Genomic DNA, 17173 nt, shown 5'->3' on the forward strand with positions numbered 1-17173 from the left:
AACTTTTTAAAAATTCTCTCTCTTCCTCCTCCCCAAAGTGCTTCAGTTACAGACAGAAGAGACCTACTGGGTCACCTTACCCTGCCCACGCCCGTGTCAGATTGTTGAGTTCTTTGTCTAATTCTAAATGAGTCAAGCAAAAGGGACTCCATCCCTTTGCTTGGCATGAGTCTAAAAGACCTCACTCTTGGGAATTTTATTCTAACATGTGACTTAAATTCTCCTTTGCTCGTTTTCAACACTTTATTTCTTGTTATATCTGCTTGGCCCAACATAAATAATTCCACACCTATCTTCATATTTAAACCTTTCAAATGCTTGTTATAATATCAGGCTGATGGTCTGATCCTCCTTGGGGATATACGCCTGTAATAACCTGCATGCATGCCTTGGCTGGTGGACTAGAGGCTACATTTACCTCCGTTGTACCACCAGTGCATTGCTACCTCCTGATTAGAAAAAGAGGCCATACTGGAGATCGGAAGGGTGTCAAAGGCAAAGCAGAGATACTTTGCACTCACATGCTCCATATCTAGGTCTGGTGCAACAGGGACCATGTGCAAGGGGATTGTGCATCTCTCCCTGCCTTCAGTGTTTCCCTCGTGCTCTCCAATGCCCAGGTACATACACATTGGCTTTTTCTCAGGAATGTTTCAACTAGTTTCCCTTTGAGATTAGTGCACTTGCTGCTAGGTGTTTATACAGGTATGTTTCCAAAACTGCAAAATCTACCTTTACATGTCTTCCCATCAAACTGGAGTGTAAATCCAATGGGACAGCTGCAGTGAACTCCAGTCGAGGTGTCTTTGCAAGTGCGGTCGCATCCACCATTATTTACAGCGCATGTTTCTAACACAGAAAAAATAAAGCTAACATTTGTACAGAAATGTTGTAAGGGAAATAAAGTAGCATGTGGTGCTAGCAGTGGCCCACTCCATTTCTATTCAGCTATATTGTATATTTAGAGAAGGAAGAAAATATCTACATTCCTTGTATCTTTGCCTGTCTGCCTAATTTATGCATGTACCAGTGTTAGCAAGACGTCTGGCTGGAGATAGGCAACCACCATCCCTCCCCAAGCCACCTCCAACTTTCTGTGAGGCTTCCTCAAGGGTCTGTCCTTCTCTTCTCCCTGTACACCTTATCTTTGGGCAATTACATCCATAAACACAAATTAAGCTACCATCTCTATGCTCTCTCTCTGCTCCAGACCTGTCTCCTTCTGCCCAAATTAAAATCTTGGCCTGTTTCTCCAACATCTCCTCATGGATGCCATCAGCTCAAATCAACAGGGCTGATAAAGAATTCCTAATCCTGCTCCCTAAAACTCTCTCCGCCGCCTTCTTTCTCAATCCCTGTAGAGAACATCACCATCCTACCTGTCAGTCTGGCCCGTAACCTGAGCATCATCTTTGACCCTGCTTTACTTCCACAAATCTAGGTGTCAGCAATCAGGGCCTGCAGCAGAGCCAGCCTCCCAACAAAATGGTCACAGCTGGCCCGACTGATTGGAAGAATCAGTCGACTGACTTTTAAGACCAGCAGCAGATCAGTGGCTGCTCCATGGTTGCAATAGCTCCTGTGCCTGCTGGTTCCCAGCCCTGTTCCTGCCTCACCTCACTCCAGGTAACCAAGTTATGACTCTTGGATCTAATTCCTGACCCCCTGAGTTCAGCTCTGACTGTTGGCTCTGGCATCTGGGAGCTGAAGAACACTTGCAGTCTGCCAAAGAACCCCATAAACACCATGCAGACGAAGACTATCAGGCTGCCCCCAATCTGGCTACAGTGGACAAAGTGTGGCTCTTGACCAGAAACTTAAATCAAGCCACCCATCCACCTAACTAGACTACCAATACCCGAGCCCCTTCAAAATTATAAAATGGGTGAAGCCAGTGGCCTTCGGATTATAGATGCCCAAGTCCTTAAAGATCCATCCTGTCTTTCAGATCTCACTTTTAAAGCCCTATATCAAGAACTCATACCCAAACCACTTCAATCCACCACCCACAAAAGTCCACAGACAGGAAAGTACTTGGTCCACTGGATCCTCAACTCTCAGTTAGTGAGGGGAAAGCTCCAGTACTTGGTGGACTGGGAAGGGTATGCTCCGGACAAGCAGTCTTGGGAAGCAACAAAGAACATCCATGCCCTGGACCTATTATGAGAGTTCCATTGGAAGTACCCTGAGAAACCAGGCCCCAAGGCCCCTGTGAGGCACCTTCAAGGAGGGAGTACTGTCAGGAATCAAAGTTTGCAGCACAGTCGGTCTGGAAGCAGGCCTGCAGCAGATCCAGTTCCTGGGCAGCCTTGCCTCCTTCCAGGTAACTCAGTTCTGATCCTTGGCTCTGATTCCTAACCTCTGACTTTGGATTTGCCTTTTTGCTCTGGCACCTGATTCTGGCACCTGGGCTCCGACTCCTGGGTCCAGCTCTCACTCTGGGCTCCAATTTCTGGCTACTGACTCCTGTTATAACCACTAGGAGTGACTCGTGCTCTGATCATTAGATCTACTCCAACCACTAGGCACAACCACCTACTCCCGGTCAAAGACATCAGGCTATGTCTAATCCTGCCATGTCTTCCTGCAGAACATCTCTAAGATATGGTCTTTCCTATCCATTCACATAGCTAAAATTCTCATCCAAGCTCTCATTATCTCATGTCTCAATTACTGCAACATCCTTCCCTCTGGCCCTGACAAATGCAATCTTGCCCTGCTTGCATCCATTCAAAATGCTGCTGCAAAGAATCCTCCTAGCTCATTGCTTTTCCCATGTCATCCCCCTTGTCTGCATCCTTCCATTGGCTCCCCCATCTCTATTCTATCAAACATAAGCTGTTTGTCGTCACTTTCAAGGCCCGTCACAGCCTGTCCCCACCCTACCCCTCATCTCTCATTCGGCATCGAAAAGTTGATTCCTGTCTCCATCGCCCACTTGAATTTTCAGACAAGCACCTTTGTGCTTTCTCCCATGCTGCCCTGGACAGTGGGGAGGAACTGTCCATAAACATCTACAAAGCTACCTCATCATCAACCTTCAAAACCCTCCTCAAAACTCTCCTTTGCCGTGATGCCGACAGACAAAAACAAAAAATACCCCACATGACAACAGTTGTGCTCAGACCATTGCTAATCATACTTACCATATTATCTCATTGTTTCCTTGTATTCCACCATTGATTTGTCTCTAGCTATCTGTTGCCTCTTGTCTGACACTTACATTGTAATTTCTTTGGGGCAGGGAACATCTTTTTGTTTTGTAACACACACATCACAATGGGGTTCGCTCCTAGGTGCTCCGGTAATATAAATAATAATAATAAGCTCCCTAGCACAGAACAGTGGAGACCGCCCTTCTCCACTGCTAGCCAGCTCCACAGCATGGGTGTGGGGAATGAACTTCTCTCATCTCCCACTGATCTTAACCGGACTGTTGGGAGCGCAATACTTTTAAAAATCAGGCTGCTTATTTAGGTGCCTAAATATGGATTTCAGAACCTAACTTTAGTCTCCGATTTTTGAAAGCTTTCACCTCTGCCTCCACTCCTTTGAGGAGACTGCCAGCAGGAATAGTAAATGGTCAGTGACAGCTGTGGAGATGCTCTTGTGACCCAGATATCTGTTCACTCGGAACCGCACTGAGATCACAGGGACTCTGTTCACTCGGAACCGCACTGAGATCACAGGAACTTGTTCCATAGTCCCCTGGATACACTTTTGGATTAAACAGACTACAACTAAATTTAGTTCGTACTGAAACATTTCAGGAGAGGGACGATGTGTGGCACTTCCCTAGGAGAGGAAAAAAAGTGAAGCATTGGAAATTTCTTGTTGTACTGTGGGAATTTGCTGCCCCCCCCCCAACTCCCTATCAGCTACAAAATCGGGGTGAACTCCAACTCCAAACAAACCTGTCCTTACAGTCCATTTAACCCTTCAGTACAAAGAGACACACACGGGGAAAAATAGTGCACCTTATTGTTAAAGGGACAAAACAAGTTTAGAGGATACTGCGCCTGATTCTCGTCTTCCATACACCAGATTTACACTGTTATAACTATCTACCTCAGGGAACCAGTTAAAATACTGGAGGTCCATTGACCTACTTACAACATGGTTAAAGACTGTAATATAGATGGAATCTAACCATGCTCCCATTGCTGATTAAAAACCCTGGACAGTCGCAAACTTTAGCTCATACACAAAGATAGAGCTAGGTCCTGTCCACACTACAATTTATCTCTATGGTGACTGGGTCCCCTAACTTAGCTAGAGCTGTAAGGTCAGGGAGCCTGAGTAGAGAAGAAGAAGAATTATATGAAAGTGGTTAACATTCTGGGAAACATCTAAAGAGACTAGAACCCTGCTTTCCACCAGGAGCTGGGTGGTCACAGTGCGTGTCTCAGAGGTAAGAAGGATAGTCTCGTTGAAGCACTGGACTAGGACTCATGAAACCCAGGGTCAGTTTCCAAAGTTTCAGTGGGACTTTGGGCCAGTCCCTTAAATCCCGCTGTGCCAATCAAAATGGCCAGTACCAAAGAGTTTAAAGGTTTTGCATTTAATCTGACTCGAAAAGAAATCATCTGACTAGGAGTTTGGTGAGTTTTATATTCAAGCTCTGAATAGCAGAATAGTCATAGACTGGGGAACTCAGTAGTGACAGCATAGGTAGAGAGCAGGTTTCTTGGCTCTGGTTCAGCTCATACTGCTATACATCTCGAATACTATACATGGTTACTTATATACTATAGGGACATAGCCTTTCCTTACAGGTGAGCGAGCATCCATTGAGTTCAATGGGTAGTGCATGTCTCTCCAAGGGCAGACTTCAGCCCATAGTCACAATAGCTATGTTCAATGACAGCTACCCAATACAGTGAGGGTTCACCATGTAAGACTAGTTAAGAAACCCTACAGCAAAACAAGATGGGCACTTTTACCCATGATCAGCCGCCGCTTTACTCGCTTATCCACATCAGCTCCTGCTGTGGCATTGCTCTCAGAGATCTCAGCTACAGCCTCCTCTCTTTCTGTAATGCAAGTACATGGGGGGTAAAAAATCAGTGAGTGGTAGTGCGACTGTTGGTACCTAATGCAGCGGCCAACTATCTTGTACGACATTCCTTTTGAAATCCAATTCTAAAACAAAGCTAAGCTCTACAATTAGTTGAATCATATATCATAAGCAGAAACAGTCAGAAATAAACACTTAAAAACAAAAAAAAACATATTAAAACTCCCCAATTAAAAACCTGATAGCTCTTTTTCTTGTTTTGTTTTCATTTGCTTTTCAAAGACCCATGTGTTCACCTCAGAAACCTTAAAACGTAGTAGCTGTCGTGAACAGAACAACAAAAGGGTTAATCAGAGATCAGATGCTACATACCAGTGTCCTGCCATCCTGATCACCCACTGGCTAATGAAAGAGATGACTAACTGTGGCTGAGTTTTTGTTTTTAATCAATGGTCAGAGACCGGTCATCAAAGCATTTGTGTTCATCCACCAAAGCATTTCTTTACATAAGAATGGATGCCTTTCTAACAGATATGCTTTAGTTCAATCGGATGTTATGGGTTTGATGCAGCAATTGCTTGGTGAAGTTCTTGGGTTATACAGGAAGTCCGATTAGATGATCCTAGAGGTCCCTTCTGGACTCTACGAATCTATGAAAACTTAAGAAAATGGAAAGGAATTGTCCCCTGGTTAATAGCATGTGTGATGCTTCACAGGTACCAGAACAATATACTTAAAAACAGAAGTTATTTTTTTCTTTAACATTCTGGGCCAGTTCTTCTGTACTTCTCATGCAATCAGAAAGCAGCCTGTAAGGTGGAGAGTCCATTAACATAGGGGAACCTCCATGGGACATAAAGCCAGCACAATCAGCTCTACACCACCTTCTTCTGGCCTTTCCTAGCGCTCAAGTGCTCTCCAGATAGCAGAATGCTCCGCAAGGGATTTCCTGCAGGCATCACTTAGAGCAGCCCTAAAGTTTCTCTAAGTTATGCCAGGGGCCAAACTGGATCGAAATTCAGGGTCGGGGGGAGCAGAAATGTGACCTAGAACCACTTTTCCTTCACACCCAGGTCTTGTGTCAAGCACGGGTTGGCCAGACCCATAGATCTGTCCTATGCTTTCAAAGATTTTGTCGTTTTGGCCTCTATGCAATTTTTCAGCAATATAACTGGAACATATTACTCTGCAGAAATGGTAACATTTTGAAACTCATTTACATGTGAGTCATCAACAGAAAAGAATTCATCCACTGCTTACTGACCAAGGCAGGTTTTCCCATCTGAGTGCACTGCGTACTTTGGGTGACATCCACAAATGGGCCCATCATCGGCATCCTCACATGTATGCTGACACCCACCATTCCCATGATTGCATGTCACTGGAAAGAAAACATACAGTGGAGCCTCAAATTTCCAGATCACTGCACGGGGCTGAATTTACCCTTCTCAAGTGTGAATGTTAACATGACTCCCAAACTAGAGCTTTCAGTACTAACTGATGGATTTGTACAATGACATTCTGAAAACCCACTGTTTTAATATGATATTTCACTTCATCAAAAACATACAGTCTAAATATTGTATCATCCTAGCACATCCATAGATACAACTGCCAAAATTAGTGATCAACTGCGGAAATAACAGAATTCTATTTGTTCCCTTTAAGGATCAGTATGAATTTGTTGCATACAAATGCAGTCCCTCTGGTTCCTGGCCAGTTCAAATCCAGGTCTGCATTCACATGCCACTCCTCCTTTCGGTGCTTCTCTGCAGATATGGGCACAGCCATGGTCTTTATTCATGCAGCTCATGCCATCTGCAAAACAGTACAAATATCACAGATCATCAGTATCCTCAGTGTCTTCAGATGCAGGTAACAGTTCAAATACAAACATTAGCCCAACTGTAAGTAAACAGCAGACAACTTGTACCTCTTGAAAGAATCTCCTGTAACTGAACAAAAGGAAAAAAGTATCAGCTGATATACAAGAAATAAAAAGAACCTGATACTGCTAAAGGCTAAGCAAATGGCCTGCAAGGTGATTTCCCTGCTCCTAATCCATTGTCTGTTTGTGTCTTAAGGTCTCCGGGGCAGGGACCTTCCATCTCTGTGTTTGTACCGCACCTAGTACAATGAGACCCCAACCTTCATTGAGGCCTTTGGGTGCTACCATAATATAAATATTTATTAGTAATAATAACTCCTCCTCTTCCTCCCACATACTTTAATAGGAATTGAGAGATACTCAGTACCTTGCAGGACCAGGCACTAAGGCTGTCATTTCCCCTTTACTCGTCCCATAAAATAGCAAAATGAGCTGTTGTGAGGCAAGGGAATGTCCTCATTTATTCAGAGACATATAAAATTCAAATGCTTCTTCTCACATCTTTTCAAATTACTGGCCTTGATCCATAGAGTCACAGAGCCACATTTCCATTGGTGGTTATCAGCAGATCCAGCAGTCACACATACCGTACCCATGGGCAGCAAAGAATTTGCTGTTTTGGGAGCATCTTAACCTTTTCTGATATCTACTGGATTCTTTCTAATTCCAACCTGTACATTTTAACAACACCTCTGGAGAGTCATCATGATGTTTTATATACAACTGCACCTCTGTGCTGTGTCTCTCACTTGCTGAACAGAATGTAGTACAAGCAAGTGCAGTCTGGATCCAAATGAATAGAGTAATGTGACATTAGTTGACTTTTTCTTCTCTTCAGTGTACCTCATAAAAACCTGTATAAATCTCCTGTATAAAACCTGTCCCCTGTATAAATCTCCCCACTGTATTTTCCACTGCATGCATCCGGTGAAGTGAGCTGTAGCTCACAAAAGCTTATGCTCAAATACATTTGTTAGTCTCTAAGGTGCCACAAGTACGCCTGTTCTTTTTGCGGATACAGACTAACACGGCTGCTACTCTGAAACCTGTTATGGTGAAGTAGTTCTCAAGCAGCTGCTGCCTGTTGTAATAGCAATCCTAGATATCAGTGCTGAAGCTCATTGACAGAGCTTTAGGCATGACTTGCAAAATGTCCACACATCACTATGGGCCTCCAGCCTAATCCATCATGAGTGTCACACTGCACAGAAATAGCGTAACACTGCAAAAAGTTCTAGCATGTTACAATATATACAAAACACATACACACACACAACCCTTGCAACAGCACAACTTTTGGCTGGAATGTGACTGCAAAAGAAAACACAAATTTCCATATTACAGAAATGTTGGGGTTTAAACTATTAACTCTCTCATATGGCTTAGTAGTACAGAGCAGAATACTCTAGATCCTTACTGAATCCTCTTGTATTGCTAAAATTCAGGAAGCAGCAGAGAAAGACTGACTGCTTTTTCTTTTTAGATAATATAACCACTTCAAGAGGATTCTGGTCAGTTTATTTAGGCTTGCTGGCTAATCTTATTGAGGGCCCAATCCTGCGCCAACTGAAATAACTCCCATTAACTTCAGTGGAAGCAGGATCCGGCCCTGAATAAAAAAAAAAAAAAAATCAGAGACAAGACTCATTATGTAAAAAAAATAGGTAAAGGTTTCCTTAACCTATGCATTTTCAAAATATCCTCTCTTTGAAGGAATATTATTAAATGAAGAAAAAATTTTTGTAGTGGGAGCTGGGGTCAACCTTTCATAAACATTCAGTTACATTTTAATCAGGCAGTTACTTTGCATATTATATTTTTGACATCCCAGTTTTAGGCTACAATATTCTTCCTCTATTAAGAAAGCTTTAAGTAACAAAGGAATGGATGCTACATTGCTTAGATTATTCTGCTCTATTGGCTTTTTGATTCCTTTCCCACAGTGGGATTCCTTTCCCCTTTTCCCTTTCCTTTCCTTTCCCACTCTGTAGAAGCCTAACAAGACAATGATGCCTCAAATCCGACAGAATATACAAAAGAGCCCAAAGATCCCCACATGAAAGCTAACATCCACTATTATGGTGTCAATCAAGGATCTGTGCAGCACATAAGATCACAAATTAGCCTTATTAACTCTAGTGTTTTTGTGATATTTTTAAGTTTAAACATGCAATATGATCTGTCTATAAGCTAAGAGGTGTTAAGAAAGCATTAAGAGAATTAACAGATTAGTTTCTGTTAGCAAAGTAATTTCTTTGTGTGCATTCATCTCCTGAAGAAGAAACTGTTAAACCAGGTACTTTGGTAAAGTTCACTGAACTCGAACAAATAGTTTAAATGCTGAATTGGTAATTGCTCAGTTCTGTGCATGTGGAATTCAGTCACTTCTCCACCAAAAGTTAAAATGGACCTTACAAAATGAACCACATTTTAATAATAAAATACCCAGGATCTGACTAGTTAAATGTGCTTTCCATGACCATAAAAACAAAATCTAGTTGACCAAAAAGAGGATATTTTATGGAGAAGTGCATCCAAATGTTTTAACATTTTATTTACTATAAATCAGTCACATTATTTCACAGGCCTGTTTAAAAATCAGCTCCAATGAACATTTAATATATATATATATATATATATATATACATACACATACATACATATATATATATATATATATATATATATAAATGTCAATGTATCTGTAGCTGATATGAGAATGAGCAAAGTGATTCAATTCTTATGCAGTCATATCAGTGGAACTGTATAGGGAATAAGTCAGAATGGTATTTGTCCAGCCAGATGTACACGCAGTTAGCAAGCCCTGCTAAGTGCTGAGGGAAGGTGCTGTATCAAGGCTGGGTCATACTCATCACCGTAATTGCCATTCTGTTGTCAACACTCAGGCTCAGATTCTGGACAGTCTTGTGCAGGCGCACAAGGAGGTGTGGGGAAAGGATGTCCCTCTACAAAGAGCGACCAGAATCTCGGTGCTGCCCTGCTTGAGCACAAGCCAGGGGAATGCCAGCACCATTAGCAGAGCTAGACATCCCTGGAGTGCTGCATCCCTTCCAACAAACTGGAGAAAGGGACTGGTCCTGTGTAGAGTGCATGATTTACCCTGTTAAAGGGAGCAGCATTTCCCACTCCCAGAGACATTCTTGCTGCCTAGGTCTCCACAGGTAAAATGTCTCCAGGAGTTGCTGCTGATGCGGTGCCTCTGTGCACTAGCCTTCAGGTGGCATGGCTTTAAATCTAACCCTAATGTGCCAAATCCTGCCACTCGTTTTCATGCCTACTGATTCTGGCCCAAAAGAAGTAAATAACCGTGGCTTGTGTGACATACTGCGATGGACTGTGATGGATTTCTAAGTGGAGACGGATTATCACTAGAAATGATAATAAGAGGACACATCATGGTCACAACACTTATTTCTATGGTAAAAACCGCATGTGCATGGCAATCCCCTGGAATCTGCTAACTCGGTATTGTTAGGATATAGATATTCAGGCCTGTCTGCAAAGGCCTGTACTTTAAGAATTTAGGTGTATTCTTATCACTTGGCTAGTTCGAGGTACAAAAGAAAGAATCAAAATCACTGTCTGCCAGTGTAAGGTCCTTCTCTTACTGTGACAGTCTAAGGCCCTGTTCTTAGGCTAAGGCCTTTGGCTACGCAACAGAGGCAGCCATAAGCTGGGAAGCGACCGGTCACATCCTCACATTCCAAACTAGTCACATTGAAATAAGGTGCTATTGGGCTGTTAGGAATATAATCCCGTCCTGATAGTGCCTATCACCTCCAGAGAAAGGGAAGTGCCTAGAAAATGTAAAAGGAAACTTAGTTTGATAGCATCCTGTCTGGCAAGAACTCGCTTATCAATAGCTGGGATGTGAAATCCTCACTTCTGTATTGTTTTGTCATTGTAGTTCCCACTTTGCTATTGTTTGTCTGTAGAATCTCTGTCTGGTTCTGTGATTGTTTCTGTCTGCTGTATAATTAATTTTGCTGGGTGTAAACTAATTAAGGTGGTGGGATATAATTGGTTACATAATCATGTTACAGTATGTTAGGATTGGTAAGTTAAATTTCAGGAAAATGATTGGTTAAGGCATAGCTAAGCAGAACTCAAGTTTTACTATATAGTCTGTAGTCAATCAGGAAGTGAGTGAGTGGGTGTGTGGGTGTGTGGGAAATGGGAACAGGGAATGGGGGTGGGGAAATTGGAATCATGTTTTGCTAAAGGGGGAAATGGGAACAGGGAATGGGAGTGGTGAAATTGGAATCATGTTTGGCTAAGGGCAGGAATGGGAACAGGGACACAGGTGTAAGGCTCTGTGGTGTCAGAGCTGGGCAGGGGGACACTAAGGAAGGAAACTGGAATCATGCTTGCTGGAAGTTCACCCCAATTAACATTGAATTGTTTGCACCTTTGGACTTTGGGTATTGTTGCTCTCTGTTCATGCGAGAAGGACCAGGGAAGGAAGTGGGTGAAGGAATAAGCCCCCTAACAGGTATTATGAAGCAAATTAAACAACAAAGAGAAAAGCCATAGGTAGGCAAGTGATTTATCGCTATTACTGATGCAATGTCCTCACAAAGCATTTGTTCTGTCGCTTACAGCTGAAGAGGAATAAATCCAGGGCATGTAGTCAAGGAAAACTTATGATTGTGCACAACTCAGTGGGAGGTTATGAGCCCAGCTGACCTACGCAAGGCTTAAACAGAGCCAGAGAACCATCTGGAGCACCACTCTGCTCTGGATCCACCCCGCTACAGTAGATAACTATCACACCTGACTATTGCCTCTAAAAACTCCTGCAGTGTCCCAGCTCACAGACCTGAGCCAGACAATGTGGAGCACAGCAGATGAGGGAGGATGGATTCCAGGAAGCTAATAATCCAAGTCAACCTCAACATGCAAATCAGCTGGAGCAACAGAATAGCCACTCAGTTGCCTTCTCATTCTATCCACAGGCCAGGACTCCTGCCCCACCTCCACAACCTCCTTACTCTGTTAAGCTGCTTATACGAACCACATCACCGCAGAATCAGAGAGTCCACAAACATCAACATATTTATCCTCAGAACACCCCTAGGAGGTAGGGAAGTGCTCTTACAGATGGCAAACTGAAGTACAGGGAGATTGAGTGACTTCCTCAAAACTACACAGGAAATCTGTGGCAAAGCAGGGAAATGAACTCAGATCTCCTGTAGCTGAATCCTGTGCCCTAAATACATGACTATTTTTCCTTATTACAGAAGTAGGCTAAGGGAGGTGGGTACAAATGTCAGGGGAGGAAGAAAGAGAAAGAGAAATGGGAGGAGGGTCAGAGAAATAGGGGACAGGGATAAAGTGAAGTATGGGCACAGAAGAGATTACATGTACAGAAGAAGAGAGAGGTAAGGCTCCATCATGGGGTAGAAGAAAAAAAGAAGAAGGGGGAGATGGAAAATAGGTAACCATGGAGAGGCGGTTTAAAATTTTTTGGGTTTTCAATGAAAAACTGAAATCTGAAAAAATGTTGGTATTCTCAAAGCATTTTAGGTAAAAATATGAAGTTTTCGGTAAAAAAAATTATTGGTTTCCACAAAAGTGAAAAATTTGACTTGAAAAGAAAATTTCTACTGAAAAGGTATTGGTTTTTCACTTCCAGTTTTTCAATGAAAAAGCAGAAATTGTCAACCAAAATTAAAATTTTCAGAAAAAAATTACTTTTTGGTCAAAACCACCCTTTTTGGCAAACATAAATGTTTTGACAACAAATGTTTGACCAGCTTTAGTGTCATGGAATATGGGGAATCAGTCAACCAAAAATGAGGAAGCAGGTGAAGGGGAAAGAGACAGCAAAACGGAGGAGAACAAGAGCAGCAAGACAATGGATCCTGGGAGAGAATTTGGGGAGGAAATGGAAAAGATACAATGAAGAATGAGGGGAAAGAAGTTGTTACTCCTGCTGGAACAGGACAAATGGGGAAGGCAGAGTTCTTTTCAAGACTTACTAAAGAAGAGACAGAGAAAGAGGGAAGAGCTCTCCACCAGGGATCAGGTACAGACATGCGTTAAAACAACTGATTTTGCCTTTCGATCCATCAGACAGTATCCAAATTTGAATCCGATTACCCTGTAAGGTATTTACCATCCTGATTTTACAGAGGTGATTCTTTTACTTTTTCTTCAATTAAAATTCTTCTTTTAAGAACCTGATTGCTTTTTCATTGTTCTTAAGATCCAAGATCTGTGTTCACCTATGCAAATTGGTGAGGATTTTTATCAAGCCTTCCCCAGGAAAGGGGGTGTAGGGTTTGGGAGGATTCTGGGGGGAAAGACGTTTCCAAGCGGGCTCTTTCCCTGTTATATATTTGTTAGATGCTTGGTGGTGGCAGCAATAAAGTCCAGGGGCAAAAGGTAAAATAGTTTGTACCTTGGGGAAGTTTTAACCTAAGCTGGTAAAAATAAGCTTAGGGGGGTTTTCATGCAGGTCCCCACATCTGTACCCTAGAGTTCAGAGGGGGGAAGGAACCATTCATCTTGGTGAGGAAATACAAAGGAAAATGGACCCTCTCTCTCCCATGGCAAAGTCATCTCGTTTGACAGCGTTCCAGGCTCTGATTCTACAATGGATAGCATGAGGGCTGTCTGCAGAGCCCCCCTGAAGTCAAGAGTATTCTGGGTATGTCTACACTTAAAATGCTACAGCAGCACAGCTGTGCCACTGTAGCACTTCAGTGTAGACACTACTTATGCTGACAGGAGCAGTTCTCCCATTGGTGTAGGTAATCCACCTCTCCAAGAGGCAATAACTACGTTGACTGAAGAATTCCCGCAAGGTGGGAGGAACCAGAACCCGGTCTCCAGCCCGACATATACACTGCAATTTTATAGCCCCACAGTCCAACCACCATGAACCCATCATCTGACCAGGACCAGCCACAGGTGTCTTGTTGCAGTGCAGACATACCCTTTGGGGCAGGCAAACAATGAACCTCTTCTCTTGTTGAAGAGAACTCTAAATGTTTGTGAAAATGCTTAAGAGTCTGCTATATGCTCCCATAAGAAGTTTCTGCTCACTGTTTGGAAGGAAAGGACCAGTACCTTCGGAATGGTGAATGCATGTGTGCTGGTTGTCACTCAGGAAGAACCCTGCCTTACAACGACACTCATAGCTCCCCACGGTATTGACACAAAGGTGCTGGCAACCACCGTTGTTGAACATGCATTCATCCGTATCTGAAAAATAAAGAGACTGGATTTGTATCTGCACAGCTGCATTTACTGTCACTGCTATAAATCAGTGCCCGGAGGTTGATCTCAAAGTGTGCAACTAGTATAGATTAAAAATAGATGTTTGTTTTACCAAAGCCTCAGTGGGTCTATAGATCAGGACATTTAAAGAAGATTTTCATTCTGAGACAGAGATGGAGGAAGAGAAAATTATTAAAAACCTCAGGCTCAGGTTCAAGTGAGAGACAGGTAACCCAATTTGGATACAATTTGCATCATCACACGGAACCTTCACCCAAACTACAAGCCAAATGCTAGGTCTTTTCTGAAGTTTCATTTCACCTCATTGTCTCTTATTTTGTGGCTGCTTCTGTATTTCTGGGTTGTGGCCAGGGACAGAAGCAAAAGTTACTGAAATAGTTTAAGGAATGCTGATCTTGTAATATTTATGGATTCACCAGAGGCAGGAAGTATGGGGAACCTCAGGAGAAAGTCTGTTCTTGCAGATATATATCTAATTTGGCAGAACCAAGAGATACAAAGAGTAGAAAAGCTCCAGCTAAGTCCCTGAACATTGAAGTGCTCATCTCAACCTCCAAGCCTTTTGAATTTTACCCATCACTGATTTAAGCTTTCTGTAACCTCTTGCTATGGTATAAACCTTACAGGTCTGATTTTCAGAAGGACTGGGCACCAACAGCTCTCATTGACTTCAGTGGGAGTTATGGATGCTTGACACCCAGGAAAACAGGCCATAAAAGTGTCATGGCAAAATTCTGCTCTCATTTGCTCCTATGTAACCGCATTTGGTGCATCATGTTTTCCCCACTCTGCTCACTGCTACAGTACTAGGGCTAAGATTTTTTAAAGGAGCATTTAACATTTTTTGCATAAAATAGTTCCTAAAAACAGGAAGAAGCCATTGTGTTCTTACCAACAAGTGAAATCAAACACTGCGATAGATTTAAGTTCCCTTGAAACCACTGGGCCAACCTGAGTACCTAAACCAAGATGGATTTAGCACCGCAACATGATCATAGAAAAGAATGAAGATAAAAATTATGTTCCAAGAGGTCTAGATGTCTCAGTCTTAATAGAAACAGTTAATTTTAGTAGTTCGACAGTGATCTGAATCTAAGGAATCAGTATTGAAACAACCACCAAGACTCTCCAGTACTGTGGATTTGAAACTCCAGAAAATGTTTCTGCTTTGTGGATCATGACGAAATAATGGAATATTGTCTTCTCTCTCCAAAAAGTAATTGTCTATTCAGCTAAAATCCAGCCACACATATCATGTCTTCAGGAATACAGATGTGGCTTAGTTAACAAAAAAGTGGCATGAAGTAAGTAAGTAAACAGTTTAACAGAAAATGAAGCCAAATTTGCTGCATGTCAAAATATCTATTTTAATTTTAAATCATATCTTCAAAGGAACACTCAAAATTAGGAGGTCTGTGATTTGAACTTCATTGTTTTAAAGTCCATATTATCCTTTATATGCTCCCCGCCCCCCGAACCATTGCATCAATAATGTTGTTCTTTTCAAAACAATCAGCCAAGCAATAATGAGAAACCCTATATTAACACAACAGTGGGCCAGTTTCTGTCCTCAGTTATAGCTGTGTACATTCAAGGTATCTCCAGTGAAATTACTAAGATCAGAATATGATCAGATGTATTCATGTGCTAGAGGAGTTCTTTGTATGGAGAGAGAATATGCCCCTTTATTGCCTTATTAAAGAGGTCAGGTGCTCACGCAGTTGAGTATCCTTAATGTGAACCTCCTGGAACTCTACTTGAGTGTTTAAATAAGTGTGAGAGAGGATAAGACACTCTTCCTAATATTAAAAAGCATCAATAAATCGTTCAGTTGCTTCTGCCCAGACTATATGGCTACCCAGCTTTGGCATATGCAAGGGTTTGGTAGTGCAACCCTTGGGACTTAGTGCCTTCCCCATCCTCTCCCATTTACACACCAACAGACATGACTTTGTCTACGGGCCAGACCCTTAGCTGATGTAAACTGATGTAGTTCCAATGAAGACAAAGCAACTATGCCAAATTATACCAGGTGAGGATCTTGCCCTAAATATTTAATAGAGGCCTGGTCCCATTACTAAAACACTGCGTGCTAATCTGAAATATCTCATCACCCTTGCAAGGCTCACAACAGTCTTCAAATTCTGCAATGGGGGCAAGTCCCTTCCCCAACAGGAGTGGAAATCTCCTGAGGTAACTTGCCCAGTGATGGCCCCACTGCTCAGGCAGTGATGAGCAGTATTTGTAGGGGGTGCACAGAGGTCCACACATTTGTGTGAAGGGAGACCCACTACACGGTTCCACCAATCATGGCCCACCACGTAGCAGCAAGCAGGAGCCACAGGTACCACCAAATCCACAGAGCAGAAGGGTGATGCAATGGTTGGGATTCACGAAAAAGTGGGTTTAATTCCCTGCTTCACCACCGACTTCCCAGATAACCTTGAGCAAGTCACTTACCTTTCCTGTACTTTGGTTCCCCAACGGTAAGATGGAGCCAATAGGACGCCCCTACCTCATATGGGTATTGTGAGGACAAATACATTAGAGATTGTGAGGTGCTCAGATAGTACAGAAATGGGGCCCATATAAGATACATAAATGGGAGGGTGAGGCATAGCTCCTCCGTTACCTGGAGAAAGGATTCCTTTCTCCCAACCCCAACACATGGCTGGGCATGGACCCTAAATTAACACTTCCAAAAAATAGGAAATGTTCTTAGTATTAAACAGATCAATTTACTAAAGTTTCCCTAAAGAAACATGTTAAAAGAATAATGAAGGATACTTTTCAATTTTTAATCCAAAGAACTCAAAGCGGTTAAGAAAAGTGTGTCAGTCTTATCCCCCATTTTACAGATGGGGAAATTGAGCAACAGAGCAGTCACACAGAGACTGAAATGTCAAATCCTGGAATTCCTGTGTCTAATATGTATCATTCTTGTTAAGACATCTTATCTAACACAGCATCCAGGAATCACAGGCTTTTTACCTTCACAAAAT

General features: G+C 42.5%; 1 protein-coding gene across 6 annotated transcripts in view; it reads right to left on the reverse strand.

Moving 5' to 3' along the window:
• Positions 1-17173, reverse strand: part of SCUBE2 (signal peptide, CUB domain and EGF like domain containing 2) — a 63680-nt gene that overhangs the window by 36765 nt on the left and 9742 nt on the right. For 5 of the 6 annotated variants that reach the window (XM_043549560.1, XM_043549555.1, XM_037899780.2 and 2 more), the window contains exons 4-8: positions 14001-14135; positions 6710-6835; positions 6282-6398; positions 4944-5033; positions 733-849 (exon numbers count right to left, since the gene is read on the reverse strand). In XM_043549560.1, coding sequence (XP_043405495.1) covers positions 733-849; positions 4944-5033; positions 6282-6398; positions 6710-6835; positions 14001-14135 — 585 coding nt within the window. The remainder of the gene's footprint in view (positions 1-732; positions 850-4943; positions 5034-6281; positions 6399-6709; positions 6836-14000; positions 14136-17173) is intronic. The other variant, XM_043549557.1, reaches the window with a different exon arrangement.

Source organism: Chelonia mydas, chromosome 6, assembly GCF_015237465.2.
Source record: "Chelonia mydas isolate rCheMyd1 chromosome 6, rCheMyd1.pri.v2, whole genome shotgun sequence".
Taxonomy (NCBI): Eukaryota; Metazoa; Chordata; order Testudines; family Cheloniidae; genus Chelonia; species Chelonia mydas.